Raw genomic sequence first — 13,901 nt, 5'->3', positions numbered from 1 at the left:
CCGTGTACAAGAATGGATATCTACAACCACATCAATTTCTCGAACTTTCAATTTAGTTTTTGGTTAAATTATAAGATTTTTTTTTAATATACATAGCCTTGGACAATATCTTTTTCTTTAATTTTATTAAATTTTTTTCATGCATGTGTTTGTTTATATTATCATTTGATTAAATAAATAATTCATTCTAAAAACCAAAGTTATTAGACACAATTTGATATATTACCCATGTTGCAATATCAAATATCTTAATCTATATTTGTTTTTTATTTTAAAAATTCAATTTTTAGTTATCATTAATGATTTTCTTTTTACATTTTATGGCTCAAATAATCTTTGATTAAATAAAGAATTTACTCAAAGAAACATAATTATTAAACACAATTGGATACATAACCTATGTTGCAAGATCAAATATTTTGATTTATATTTATTTCTTTATTTTTCAAGTTTAGTTTTTATTTATCATTACTGTTTTTTTTTTTTCATTTATCGGCACTAATAAATTTTTATTTATTTAATTTAATGTATGCATAAAGTTTTTAATTTTTAATTGATAATTTTTTATGAAAAAAAATGTTGAAAAACTTATATATTTATTATTTTACTAAAAAATAAAATTATTTAACCTGAGCACTAAGTCAAATAACTAGTTAATTCAAGGGATGATGCGGTAAAATTAAATTAAGATATCTCGTGTTAAGTAATGGAAGGACTGTTCTGTTACGTGGGTGGAGAAAAAAGGACTGGCTTTCCCAAGTGAGGTTTTTAGATTTGTTAATTGTGTACGTGTCCAAGAAAAGGCAGGGGCCGGCATACTAGCCTTGAGGTTGTTTGTGAGGTTTAGCTATACTTTTTTATTTTTCTAATTTTTTTTTAAAGCTTTAAATTATTTTTTTGAGTGTTTTTTTAATTATTTTTATATATTAGTATTAAAAATAAAAAATTATTTTAATACAATCTAAGTGAAAAATACTTTTAAAAAAATCTCTATCAAAATAAAAAAAATACTCTAATTATACATAGTACAATCACAATATAAATTATAATTGTTAAATTTGGTCTAACTTGGCCAATTGACGTAAAAAACTTGAGAGTCAAAGCCTAAATGACATAGTTAACAATAAAAAAATTGTTACAAGTCAAAACTCTTAAGAATATTATAATAATGATGAGACACTCAAGTGACTAGAATATATAATTTTTTATTCATCATAGTTTTAATTACCAAAAAGCAATCACAACCTTATATATGTTAAAAAATAAAACATTCTATCAGTATTAAATAGAAAAATAAAAATTAAAAAAAATTATTTCTTTTCAAATAGAAAACTAAACAAACCTAATAATATTGAATAATAAAAAATAAAACAATAGTTTCTAAACTTAAAAGAAGAGAAAAAAATAACTAATAAAAATTTATTTTCCTAAAAAAGTCTTGCATTGGGCCTTTTGGGTTAAAAAGAACTTATCCTTGAATTTTAATTTTATTTAAAAATTATCCTCCTCCCAAATAAATGATACATTAAGTTTGTAGCACATGACTTCTTCAATTGAAAGTAGAATAATCCTTTTTGTGTGTGGTCTAATATGGGTCCATAACACCTTAATAAGTGCCCAAACACTTTTATAAAGCTTGTTCTGTAATAAAAAATTCAATAACAACACGCAATAATTAACTATTAAGAATTATTGTGTTATAATACCAACTAATGTAGCTTTAATATCAAGTAACATCACCAAAAATAAGTTAAAACTTTCAAAATAAAAAAAAAGATTATAATTATAGAAAGACATTCAAAATATTTGATTTTTATCAATTCAAGTCCCACTTGTTAAAAACCATTACAACTTTTTATATAAAAAACTAAAAATCTCTATTAATATTGAATAGAAAATTTTTAAAAATAATTTCTTCAAATAAAAAAAATTAGAGGAGTCTAATAATATTGAATAGAAAAAAAAAGAATAAAATTCTTAAACTAAAAGGAGAAATAAAAATAACTAGAAAAAATATTTAGTTTTTTTTAAAGAGTTCTTGCATCACTGACCTAGGTCAAGTAAAAAAAAAAAAACCATTATCATTTTAATAAAAATAACTAACTTAAATTAATTTTATAATTTATAAACTAACTCGATAACTCGAATTAATCCGGTAATAGAAACTATCAAGAACTCCTTTTTTTTATGTATATATATTAACAACTTTCAAAAGTAAAGTAAAAGTTAATGCCTTTTCCTTTTACAATTATTCATTTTTAAGATATCCTTTTAATGAGAATCAATATCTCCCTAAGTAAATATGGATAGAAATATATCTCAACATTAATCCATTTTTCCTTTCAAATTGCTTGCATTTACATTGAGTATCTTAAAAATAAAATTTTAGTACCTTGATATGTGTGGGTGTGATATTATAACCTGCTATAATTGCTTTCCTTTTTTTTTTTTTTTCCTTCCTACCGTAGCTTCCTTTCCTATTTTTTTTTTTTATTACCTCTGAGGCTGTTTGTAACCAATTTTATTAGTGTAATAGTGCAATTTTAATTTAATTAATAAATAATTTAAATTAATATATTTTAAAAAATAGAATTTATTTAATTTTTTTTATAACATCTCATTATCTTTATTTTATTCTTTGCAAGATCGTTTAAAAAATAGATAAGTAGATGATTATTTTTTAAAAAATATTAGTATTAATATTGATTTCCCCTCTTTAATATAATAAATAGAAAGATATTGCTTTTTCTTTTTTTAATACAGTAAATAAAGGGGTTGGTTTCTAATTATATATATATATATATTAAAATTTAATTTCATTTAAATTTCATGATATTCAATATGGTTTCAAAATTTTATTAATTTAATTTAGTGAGTTACATATGAATATGTTATTAGAATGTATTTGAGATTGTGGTGGTGTAAAATATTTTTTAAAATAATTTTTTATTTAAAAATATATTAAAATAATTTTTTTATTTTTATATTAATACATCAAAATAATTATATATATAAAAAACCCTGCTAGTTGTCGGAATCAAGTACCAGCCAGTACTTGCCTAGTTGGAAACTCCATGCAACACAAACACGGTTGGATCTTTACTTAGGTTTCTCCGTCTTTCTTGGAGACAAAAACAAGTGTTTCTTTCTTGTTCTTTCACCAACACATCAAGCCCACCTCCCCTCTAATTCATTAATTCTCACCTATGTCTACTTGTCTTAAATCATCCTCATTTCTCTCCATCCAAAAGCACAAACTTTACCTTTCTTTGTCTCTCCAATGGCTGTCCCATCATCATCTTTCTCTCTTTCAATGAACACTTTGTCCAATTCCTCTTCAATCCCTGCTTCTAACCCTTCATTGGATCCCTCTAAAGCTTCAGTCCTGAGAACCCAAAATGTAAAATTTTCCCTCTTCTCTCTGTGTATATATTTAGAGATGTTTTATATAGTTTTTTTTTTGTTGGTTTCGTGTTTATTTGCTTTTCTTATCGCAGGTCCTTGGTTCCAAGGGTAATTCAGAAGGAATTGAGCAAACCCAGTTGAGATTGTGTGGGGCTAATTTGAAGTAAGTTGGTGTTACTTTCTTTGGTTTTGTAAAAAGGTGCGCCTTTTGAATTTATTTTATTTCCTTATTGTTGTTTAATTTCTGTTGCTAAATCAAGAATTAGCTCAAGTTTTAATTTCATTGTTGCTAGTTCCTATTTTAATTTATTCAGCTGAATTGATTTGTAATCAATCTTTATGTGATCACAATTTGAACTTAGAATATCTGGGATCAAACACTAGCCATAGCAGACTTTATAGGGATCTTCAAAATGGCCAGTTAAAGTTGCAGGTGGATGCATGTGGTTGTTTTTATAAAAAGTATTATTCTTCCAGTACTTAGAAAAAAAATATAAAACTCAATATAGTATAGTGCAACGTAATTAGCCATTTAATTTTTTTTTTTGAGTTACAAACAGAAATTGGCATGTCATTTTTTGTTTACTCTGTTATCCCTTAGTTAAACACCGAGGATTTTTTTTCCCCGTAAATGATTTATCTAGTGATGTTGAGGATGTTACTGCCTGGTGATTTTCTGATGATTTGTTTTAGTCTTTTTAATCATCTATTTTATTTATAGGAGAGTGTATAGTTTATGAAATGACTCCTACCAGCAACCTTTGGAATTGAGCCTAAGAGACAAAGATAAGCATGTCTTTGTTTCGATACAAGTTATCTGCCATGTACTTAATTAGGTGGTGGCATATTTGCTTATTCTTCTACAATGGTTTGCAATGTTTTCAGGACAAATTCAGATTTGAAATTACAGGCTTCCAGGGAGCCTGCTGGAGTGACTAAGGAACTTAAAAGTGACAAGTCGGAGCGCATGGCGGGAGTTGAACATGTTGATTTATTCAATGAGATGAAACAACGGTTTTTGAGCTTTAAGAAGCATAAATACATGTAAGCAGTGAAGACTTTGGCCTGACATGGTTTAGTTTTACTGAAACTTATAATGCCCCCTCTAATTGAGATAATTTTTGAGCAGGAAAGACTTGGAACACTATGAAAAGCTTGCCAAGGGACAAGCACCGAAGGTAACAATGGTCTTTCTAGTTTTTGAAGTATACTGTACATATTATGGATGCATCTTAGCATCTTGTTTGGCTTTTACTGCAATTTTGCTGCTGAACAATCGGAAAAATAGTAGCACACATAATCTAACAAATTCAAGTGCAGTTTATGGTGATTGCTTGTGCAGACTCAAGGGTTTGCCCTTCATCCATCCTAGGGTTCCAGCCTGGTGAAGCATTTGTTGTTCGAAATGTAGCAAACATGGTGCCACCACATGAGGTATATGATGCGTTGTGTGAGCATGTCCTAACTTCATGTCTGGGTTTTATCTGAAGCATCGATGCCAATATGCCATGGAGTGAACACTTAAATGATAGCCTAAAATATTTTTACCAGCATCTGTCCTTTTTGTTTGATCATCGTCTCTGTTTATGCAGAATGGACCGTCTGAAACAAATGCGGCCTTAGAGTTTGCTGTAAATTCTCTTAAAGTGAGTTATACATGCCTACAACTCTAGGATTCTTTCTTTTCTTCCTTTCCTTTGAATTTGTGGGTTTATAAAATGTGTATATACATATTGTCAAAACTGGATTGTAAGCAGGGGACACCAGACTGTAAACTAATGAAGATCTCTTATGACTCATGATGACAAGCTTTTTCATCATGACCAGTAGATTTTGGGAAGTGTTATATCTAAGAATCAATGTGCTCTACACGGGCTCTAGATATGAAACAATATGGAAACTAATGCTTCTGGGCTCTCCTGGATTGATCTTTTTTTTTTTTGACAAATCATAAATGAATCCTTTCGCAGGTTGAAAACATTTTAGTAATTGGTCACAGTTGTTGTGGAGGCATCCGTGCCCTAATGAGCATGCATGATGATGTGGAACCAAGGTCCAGTGAAGATAATATCTGTTTTTGCAATCATCAAATATCATCCTTGTGAAAGGTGTGACTTTATGTTTATCCTCTATTTTAACTCTCTCTCTCTCTCTCTCTCTCTTTTTTCCCTATTTTCAGTAGCCTCATTGGAAGTTGGGTTTCTGTGGGGATGGATGCAAGAGTAAAAACAAAAGCTGCCGCTCATCTTCTGAACTTTGATCAGCAGTGCAAACATTGTGAGAAGGTAATTATGTTTTATGAAATTTAAAAGTCCATGTTTCTTGCTTTCATCCAGCATGCATGTCTGCATATTCCTAGTTATTTTTTTGTTTCTCCTTCAAGCATTGAGAACAAACCCCTGTTCCTAGGATTCTTTTTTATTTATTTATTAATTTTTGAGCATTTTTGTTTCATTCTGAGCATGAACTTCATAGATCTGACGTCCTATTCTTGCTTGCTCTAACCAGTTCTCTCTTTCACTTGTCTTTTTTCTGTTAATTTGTTTTTGCTCGTATCTTTTATAAAATAGCTGACGTTGGCGAACTTGATGTTTTTGAAATTCATGGCTATCATCTGAGAAATGGAGCGAAAAGTATAGTAACCGCATGTTTGTTGCTGGATTGGGTTTAGATTGGTTGTTTTTTACCGTCCTGCTTTGAAAAGGCAACCATTTTTTCTCCAATCCCATTTCTTTTCCTGTTTAATATTGAAAGTTTTGGGCCTCAATGCCCCAAAAAATTTCGTCTTAATAAATAATGAATTCAGGACTGCTGCCAGTGGGTAGAGAAGAACATAGTTTGATGAGAGGTGGTCTAAATAATCGAACCATAATTATGCCGAGTGATTTCTTCCTGATGTTGTTTCCTACAGGAATCAGTCAATTGTTCATTGGTAAACCTCCTCAGTTACCCTTGGGTAGAAGAAAAAGTGAGGAATGGAGAACTCGATATTCATGGTGGCTATTACGACTTCGTTGACTGTTCATTTGAGAAATGGACACTGTACAAGGAAAACAATATGAAGGACAAAAGTGGGAAAGTTGCAGTAAAAGACCGAGCACTTTGGTTCTGAAACTGTGCTGCTGATTTATCTTTATAATTAATTTGTTGTTGCTGTTGTTGTCATCGTTGTCGTAAAGTCTTCTTGTCTTTTGTGCTTTGTTTATACATGCATGTGTGAAGACATTCAGAAAAATAACGTTATTCCCTCGAACTCCTGGGATTAACTACCAAGTAATATAAGTGCTGTTGTAATTATAGTCACATTTGATGTCATAATCTGTAATATGTTGAATGGCACTACATTTCATAGTTGATAAAGCAGTATTGTTTATTAATTTGGCATAAGAGCTTTCAAGTTTCAGATCCTGATGGATGGTATTTGTGTTTTCTGCATGGCTGATGGCATTGATAAGTAAGAGATAGTTAAGTTTATTAAAGAATAATATAAATCATATCTTGATATTTTTCCTAACAATTTAAGTCATTGGGTTGGAATAATTTAGTTGATTAATTTAACTTTTCATTCATATGTAGATGTAAACTTACTGTCAAAGTTACTCGTTTCTCGAAAGCAATATGCAGAGTAGATATTCGAGTCCAAATCATGAAGAAGTGAAATAAAATTAAATACAAAAGACTAGCCACCATGTTCTTATGGTTTCTTTTCGCGCCAACATCTAATGCATGATATGGTTACAATGAACACATAAATTTGGCAAAATCCCAAATAACCCATCCTAAAAACGGCCCTAGATTTCAATTCCCATGAATGATGGATGAATTTGGTTTGATGAGCCCTGTTAAATAAAGTGACTTCATTTTAATAAAAATAATTAACCTGAGTTGGTCGGGTGATTTACGAGTTGACCCGGCAACCCGAACTCTTATTTGAATCAATCTCTAGCTGATTCTGGAGTAAAATGGAAGTGCCAGTTAATCAATCTAGATGCACCAGCCTTTTTCTTCTCTGTTTTTTTTTTTTTCCTTTCCTCTAAAGGGTATCTTTGAAAGCTGATTATGTTTTTGAAGTGTAAGTAATTAGCATAACTGGTGAGCAGTTGAACTACCAAAATCCAAATGTCCTGCCAACTCGCCCTCCAAAACCTCCCTATTCTCCACCTCCCACATCTATAAGAACCCAACGGTTTTCTCACGGAAAAGCACTGCAAAAAGAACACTTCACAGCACTTGTGATTTGCTAAAGCCTAAAACTCCCCCTTCCCTTGAAGCCATTGCCATCGCCACAACCATGGCCAATCATATCTCCCCACTTTTCATTTCACCACTTATAGTGATCATGAGCATGTCATTGCTAACCAGCCAGACAATTCTGGTGGAGGCACGCCAACTCTTGGAGGTAACATTGCCTGAACTTCCGAAGCCTGAATTTCCCGAGCTTCCCAAGCCGGAGTTGCCGGAGGTGCCCGATTTCCCAATACCTGAACTGCCAAAATTTGAAATACCAAAACTGCCTGAATTGCCACCTTTTCCCCACTTTCCTGATCTGACTACGCCCACACTGCCAACTATTCCCAAGGACATCAACCCCTCCCACTCAACTCCTACTCCTTGAATGATGATGATCATTCCATAGAATGTTTCATGTTATGGCAGACTTCATCTAGTTTGCTGGGTGTTTTATCGTTTGGTGTGGTGATTATACCGTACTCTACTATTTCTTTATGCCATTTTACTATTTATTACAGAATAATTGTATAAGGGTCATTGCTACCATGTATTTTCTACTATAACTTCCGTTACAAGTAATATATCGATACTCGTTTCGTTCTTTATTTTAAGCTGCTTAATTTGGCACAAACCATCAGGCCTTAATCTGAAGGCAAATTGAACGTACTAATTAATCTCAACATAGATGACTTTTCCTTAATCAAATCGAAGATAATTCGAGCCTTAATTAAATAATTAAGCTGATATCTAATTATAATTCGAGCGAAAGCTCTGTAGAAGTGTTGATGAATAGAAGCACTCTTCCTATAACGAGTTCTTAGGTTTTAATTTGGAAGAAAAGAGAAAAATGTCACCAAATGTGTGATTTGAGATTTTGAATAATGGAAAGAAAAAAATCAAAGCAATTCCTAGAATCGTGATGTGAGATTTCTAACTCACAAAATGTGCAAGAGATTTCTAACTCACATTCTGAGCATGAACTTCATAGATCTGACGTCCTATTCTTGCTTGCTCTAACCAGTTCTCTCTTTCATTTGTCTTTTTTCTGTTAATTTGTTTTTGCTCGTATCTTTCATAAAATAGCTGACGTTGGCGAACTTGATGTTTTTGAAATTCATGGCTATCATCTGAGAAATGGAGCGAAAAGTATAGCAGTAACCGCATGTTTGTTGCTGGATTGGGTTTAGATTGGTCCTTTTTTACCGTCCTGCTTTATCGTTGTGCTATACAGTGAACTTGTGTAGTGGACAGCCCTACTTTGAAAAGGCAACCATTTTTTCTCCAATCCCATTTCTTTTCCTGTTTAATATTGAAAGTTTTGGGCCTCAATGCCACAACAAATTTCTTCTTAATAAATAATGAATTCAGGACTGCTGCTAACCAGTGGGTAGAGAAGAATATAGTTTGATGAGAGGTGGTCTAAATAATCGAACCATAATTATGCGAAGTGATTTCTTCCTGATGTTGTTTCCTACAGGAATCAGTCAATTGTTCATTGGTAAACCTCCTCTCAGTTACCCTTGGGTAGAAGAAAAAGTGAGGAATGGAGAGCTCAATATTCATGGTGGCTATTACGACTTCGTTGACTGTTCATTTGAGAAATGGACACTGTACAAGGAAAACAATGTGAAGGACAGAAGTGGGAAAGTTGCAGTAAAAGACCGAGCATTTTGGTTCTGAAACTGTGCTGCTGATTTATCTTTATAATTTGTTGTTGCTGTTGTTGTCATCGTTGTCGTCAAGTCTTCTTGTATTTTGTGCCTTGTTTATACATGCATGTGAAGACAGTCAGAAAAATTAATAACGTTATTCCCTCGAACTCCTGGGATTAACTACCAAGTAATATAAGTGCTGTTGTAATAATACTCAAATTTGATGTCATAATCTGTAATATGTTGTATGAAACTGCATTTCATAGTTGATAAAGCAGTATTGTTTATTAATTTGGCCTAAGAGCTTTCAAGTTCCAGATTCTGATGGATGATATTTATGTTTTCTGCACGTCTGATGGCATGGATAATAAGTAAGAGATGGTTAAGCTGATTAGTTTGACTTTTAGTTCATCCCTGTGGATGTAAACTTACTGTCAAAGTTACTCGTTTCTCGAAAGCAATATGCAGATTAGACTTCTGCAGAGGTACATCTCTAGCAGTAGTCTGCCGGGATTCGGATGGACTCCGAGATGAAGTTACATGGAGCTTACCATGTTTCACTAGCCACACATGAGAGTAAATTTTCGAGTCCAAATCATGAACAATTGTGATAATAGAACATGCAGAAGACTAGCCACCATGTTCTTATGGTTACAATGAACACATAAATTTGGCAAAATCCCAAATAACCCATCCTAAAAACGGCCCTTGATTTCAATTCCCATGAATGATTGATGAATTTGGTTTGATGAGCCCCCTAATGCAGATGCATAGTTGTTAAATAAAGTGACTTCATTTTAATAAAAATAATTAACCTGAGTTGACCCAGTGATTTACGAATTGTCCAGTAACCCGAACCTTTTTTTTGAATCAATCTCTAGCTGGTTCTGGGGTAAAATGGAAATGACAGCTAATCAATCTACATGCACCAGCTTTTTCATCTTTTTTTGTTTTTTTTTTATATATATTTCTTCCAAAGGGTGTCTTTGGAACCTGATTATGTTGTTGAAGTGTAAGTAAGCATATAACTGGTGAGAAGTTGAACTGCCAACTTACAAAATGTCCTGCCAACTCGCCCTCCAAAACCTCCCTATTCTCCACCTCCCGCATCTATAAAAACCCAATGGTTTTCTCACGGAAAAGCATACTTCACACCACTTGTGATTCGCTAAAGCCTAAAACTCCCCCTTCCCTTGAAGCCATTGCCATTGCCATCGCCACAACCATGGCCAATCATATCTTCCCACTTTTCATTTCACCACTTATAGTGATCATGAGCATGTCATTGCTAACCAGCCAGACAATTCTGGTGGAGGCACGCCAACTCTTGGAGGTAACATTGCCTGAGCTTCCGAAGCCTGACGTTCCCGAGCTTCCCAAGCCGGAGTTGCCTAAGCTGCCGGAATTCCCAATACCTGAACTGCCAAAATTTGAAACACCAAAACTGCCTGAGCTTCCGAAGCCTGAATTTCCCGAGCTTCCCAAGCCAGAGTTGCCTAAGCTTCCTGAGCTCCCAATACCTGAACTGCCAAAATTTGAAATACCAAAACTGCCTGAGCTTCCGAAGCCTGAATTTCCCGAGCTTCCCAAGCCGGAGTTGCCTAAGCTTCCTGAGCTCCCAATACCTGAACTGCCAAAATTTGAAACACCAAAACTGCCTGAATTTCCACCTTTTCCCCATTTTCCTGATCTGACGAAGCCCACACTGCCAAGTACTATTCCCTCCCACTCAACTACTAGCCCTTGAATGATGATGATCATACCATCTAATGTTTCATGTTATGGAAGTCTTCATCTAGTTTGCTGGGTCTATTATCGTTTGGTGTGGTGATTATACCGTACTCTACTGTTTCTTTATGCCATTTTTACTATTTATTACAGAATACATGTATAAGGGTCATTAATACTACCATGTATTTTCTACTATACCTTCCGTTACAAGTAATATATATGGATACTCGTTTGGTTCTTTATTTTAAGCTGCTTAATTTGGCACAAACCATCAAGTGTGTTTTTGTTGTCACTTCATAAATATTCTTATGTATGTGATACAAGAGAAAAGAAGCACAAGTTAATTTGAGAAAGAACAAAAAAAGAAGATATATGAAAGCAAATTGTCACTATAAAAATCGTAGCCATGAATCTCAATTCTTAACTGCTAATCATTCATGTGAAATGTCTCTAATCTAATTAAATAAATAAGCTGATATCTAATTATAATTCGAGCGAAAGCTCTGTCGAAGAGTTGACGAATAGAAGCACTCTTCCTATAATGATCAGTTCTTAGATTTTAATTTGGAAGAAAGGAGAAAAATGTCCCCAAATGTGTGATTTGAGATTTTGAATATTGGATAGAAAAAATTCAAAGCAATTCCTAGAATCGTGATGTGAGATTTCTAACTCACAAAACTACAAGATCACAAAGGCTTTTTCACATCATCTTCGTCGAATCCAGGGGCCCCAGCTCCCTTGATGGCATGCCTGATTTTCATTTTGGAACAACCCCAGATGGTCTCCCTCTGATTGATGCTGATGTTATCCTAGACAGTTCATTAATTTCGTGAGCTTCTTGCCATTTTCATTAATTTTGGTAACATCACGGTCATGACACAGCAACACACTTGTGGAGCTTGCTAACAGCAAGAAAACCTTTTTGTGAATCAGACCTCATCTTGTCAGGGGTGAATCTATGATTTTTCCGCCCGAGTTTCTTGAAGAGTCTAAAGAGACTAACTCTGATGGGAAGCTGGTGTCCGAGGAACAAATCCTGAAGCACCCATATCGAATTTGTAAGAGAGGGTTCTATGTAATGGTTGAAAAATAAGCGCTTGATGGTTGGGCTCGCTTGCAAGGCTTAAAATAAAAAAAATTTAATCCTATTTCTATTATCGCTTGATGGAGTAAAATAATATTGTAATAAGTAAAATTTAGCAAACATAACCGGATAAATATCCTGTATTACAAGATTAAATATTTTGATTTATACTTGTCTTTCAACTTTTCAAATTTTATTTTTAAGTATCGTTAATGTCTTTTTATTTATTTATTAACACACATGGTTCTCAGTTTATTTGATTGCATGTATACATAAACTTTTTGATTTGCACTAAAATCTTTTAAACTGCAAAAATGCATTGAAAAAACATGCATATAACAATTTTTATTTTTAGGAAAATTAAAATATTTGACCCACGACAGAGCGTAGGTCACATAACCTTTTTTTTTTTTTTTTTACTTTTTCTTTAAATTTATAATTTAATATTTGCTTTTATTAGAGAATTGAATGTCATAATTTATTGTGATTTACTTTTTATATGATTATTTTAATCTCATGATTCATGTCACGAATTTGACAGGTTAATTCAGTTGGCTCAAGTTTTTTTCAATTAGTTTTTATTTTATTTTTTTATTTAATATTAAATTAATTAATAATTATATTTTATAATTTTTTACTTTTTACCAAATTATCCTTATCTCATTATAATTTGATTACACCATTCATAAAATCTAGCTAGCAAGACGTGTCTAGTGATTCATAATGTGGTTGCACCCGGCAAGAAAGTTAATTTGAAAATGCAAAATCAGAGTAACTTGATTGCATATATTTATTAGCATACATAATTCTCAGTTTATTTGATTGCATATATATATAAACTTTTTAATTTACAATAAAATCTTTTAAATTACAGAAATGCATTGAAAAAACATGTATATACAATTTTATTTTTAGGAAATTAAAATATTTGACCCACGACGGAGCACAAATCACATGACTTTTTTTTTTGTATTTTTTTTTTTTTTTAAAATATATATTTTTTTTTATCTAATTTTATCCTTTAATATTTATTTGATTAGAGATTGAATATCATAATTTATTGTGATTTACTTTCTATATGATTATTTTAGTCTCATGACTCATATCATAAAATTTAACAAGTTAACTGACTCAAGTTTTCTTTAATTAGTTTTTATTTTATTTTATTTATTTAATATTAAATTAATTAATAATTATGTTCCATAATTTATTTCATTTACTTTTTAACACATTATTCTTATCTTATTTGATTACACCATTCATAAAATCTAGCTAGCAAGACGTGTCTAGTGCTTCATAATGTGGTTGCACCCAACAAGAAAGTCAATTTAAAAACGCAAAATCAGAGTAACTTGAACGGATAATGCATCATATATACAATGATCAACCAAGATTTGTATAGGTGAGCTACCAAGACTCACCTGTACAAAATCACTCTTGAAACTTCCCTATTCTCGACGTCCCAGAAGTTGAGCTACCAAGACGACTCAAGCTTTCCCACCAAATTAATTATCTCCCTTGAAACTGCCCTCTTCTCCACATCCCACATCTATATATAAAACCCCAATACAAAGTGAAATCAGTACACCAAAGTGATTGGAGAAGCTTGCACACTTTGCAATTAGTATACGACTCTGTTTAATTACTTTTGATCCAAGTCCTCCTGATTTCCATCTCCAAAATCATGGCTTCTCTTCGTTTCTTGACATTTCTTTCACCACTCTTGCTGATCACTTTGTCAATGGTGGACAACACAAGCTGGACAGAAGCGCGCAGGATTTTGGAGACAACATTGCCTG

The 13,901-nt window shown here is 32.4% G+C and overlaps 2 protein-coding genes across 2 annotated transcripts; both read left to right on the top strand.

Annotated features, from left to right (window-relative positions):
• Positions 1–3,072: 3,072 nt before the first annotated feature.
• Positions 3,073–6,782, top strand: LOC118040330 (beta carbonic anhydrase 5, chloroplastic). The gene is made up of 9 exons (XM_035047244.2): positions 3,073–3,400; positions 3,498–3,568; positions 4,291–4,449; positions 4,535–4,583; positions 4,726–4,839; positions 4,998–5,051; positions 5,376–5,458; positions 5,585–5,690; positions 6,317–6,782. The coding sequence occupies exons 1-9, from the start codon at positions 3,281–3,283 to the stop codon at positions 6,515–6,517; spliced, it is 957 nt and encodes a 318-aa protein (XP_034903135.1). The 5' UTR covers positions 3,073–3,280; the 3' UTR covers positions 6,518–6,782.
• Positions 6,783–10,395: 3,613 nt separating this feature from the next.
• Positions 10,396–11,260, top strand: LOC118040331 (uncharacterized). Its single transcript, XM_035047245.2, has one exon. It carries the CDS (start codon positions 10,411–10,413, stop codon positions 11,032–11,034), a length of 624 nt encoding a protein of 207 aa, XP_034903136.1. The 5' UTR covers positions 10,396–10,410; the 3' UTR covers positions 11,035–11,260.
• Positions 11,261–13,901: the final 2,641 nt, after the last annotated feature.

This window comes from Populus alba, chromosome 7 (genome assembly GCF_005239225.2).
Source record: "Populus alba chromosome 7, ASM523922v2, whole genome shotgun sequence".
Lineage (NCBI taxonomy): Eukaryota > Viridiplantae > Streptophyta > Magnoliopsida > Malpighiales > Salicaceae > Populus > Populus alba.
The sequence above is the reverse complement of the archived record's forward strand: the minus strand, read 5'-3'. Positions and strand labels throughout refer to the sequence as shown.

What these genes read in the sequence shown, in the direction of transcription:
- LOC118040330 (XM_035047244.2), top strand. Translation starts at nt 3,281, where the DNA reads ATGGCTGTCCCATCATCATCTTTCTCTCTTTCAATGAACACTTTGTCC. An exon ending in TTGTGTGGGGCTAATTTGAA is followed by an intron (nt 3,569 to 4,290) that starts GTAAGTTGGTGT and finishes CAATGTTTTCAG; the next exon opens with GACAAATTCAGATTTGAAAT. An exon ending in TTGCTGTAAATTCTCTTAAA is followed by an intron (nt 5,052 to 5,375) that starts GTGAGTTATACA and finishes ATCCTTTCGCAG; the next exon opens with GTTGAAAACATTTTAGTAAT.
- LOC118040331 (XM_035047245.2), top strand. Translation starts at nt 10,411, where the DNA reads ATGGTTTTCTCACGGAAAAGCATACTTCACACCACTTGTGATTCGCTA.